Raw genomic sequence first — 1,182 nt, 5'->3', positions numbered from 1 at the left:
AGAGAGAGAGAGAGAGAGAGAGAGAGAGAGAGAAGACAGACAGAGGAATCTGCCGTACGATATCTAGTATCTGTGTACTTTTTTGAAGAGAGAAAGTTATTCTTAAGTTATTCTTGCCGTCAATAATAAGCTGGACGTTTTCAATGTATGATTCAGATTCTCACCTTAAAAGTTAGACTACGTACCTCAACTCCCTACATAACGCCTTCCTTGAATTCTCTGTCTGTCTCACGCCAGGACTTCTACAGCAACAGCAGCGACTACCACAAGATGTGTTCTTCCTTCTGGTGCTCGGAAACCCGCAACAGCTCCCAGTGTGTCAGTCACATCGCTTCTGACGGCTTCCTCTGTGGAGACTCCATGGTAATTTTTTACTTTTTTTTAATGTTGGTGGTTTTACCCCCCACCCCCCTTCCCAAAATTGACCCAATGTAGATCATTTAGGAGACAGGCTTTGACAAAGTGCGTCAGTCACATCGTTTCCGATGGGTTCCCCTCTGTGGAGACACTATGGTAATTTTGGTTTTGTTTTTAAAGTAGGTGTTTTTACGCTCCCACTGATTCAATTAATTAAAATCATTTAGGAGACGGGCTTTGGCCCTGACAGGCAGGGCCAACCCAGATAGATTAGAGGTGTTACTTACTGCATGTAGAGAGTAACATACGAAAAAAGAAGAGATAAAGACGATAGATGTTTGATAGGACTAGGAAAGAAGGTGCAAACCACACCAGAGTACCTGTAAACTACCCATGAATATGAGATACCAGTCTTTTAAATGAAAAACCATAAAAACCGTCTCTTCTCTTTGTTCCCAGGTCTGTTCCAAGGGACAATGCGTTAAAACAGAAGGAGCTCCCGAAGCACTGGGTGAGTTCAGCACACGAACAATCAATAATGTTTAACTATTTTAGTGTGGCACACACTTCTTAGCAAAGTCGGACGAACGTGGACATCTTTTCGTAAAGTACGAATTTCGATATGTGTTTTTAAAACATTTATAAGAAAAAAGTCTGGATGTAAAATCTGTTTGCTGTGTACGTATTTCGTTATTTATGTTATTGTTATGTACCTATTACGCTATTGTATGTTTTCGCTATGTGCGTTCGAGACTGCACGTTTTCAGTATCAAAGTGAATGCAAGTATTGAACAAACCCGTTCATCTCTTTCTCTCCCCCCCCCC

General features: G+C 41.4%; 1 protein-coding gene across 1 annotated transcript in view; it reads left to right on the top strand.

Annotated features, from left to right (window-relative positions):
• The window catches only part of LOC101851690, a gene marked incomplete at its 5' end in the record, with an annotated part of 44,034 nt that overhangs the window by 2,005 nt on the left and 40,847 nt on the right, over positions 1-1,182 (top strand). The window contains 2 exon segments of the mRNA XM_005111745.3: positions 238-363; positions 817-868. Coding sequence (XP_005111802.2) covers positions 238-363; positions 817-868 — 178 coding nt within the window.

This window comes from Aplysia californica, unplaced genomic scaffold (assembly GCF_000002075.1).
Source record: "Aplysia californica isolate F4 #8 unplaced genomic scaffold, AplCal3.0 scaffold01113, whole genome shotgun sequence".
Lineage (NCBI taxonomy): Eukaryota > Metazoa > Mollusca > Gastropoda > Aplysiida > Aplysiidae > Aplysia > Aplysia californica.
This window is presented reverse-complemented; position numbering and strand designations above follow the sequence as displayed.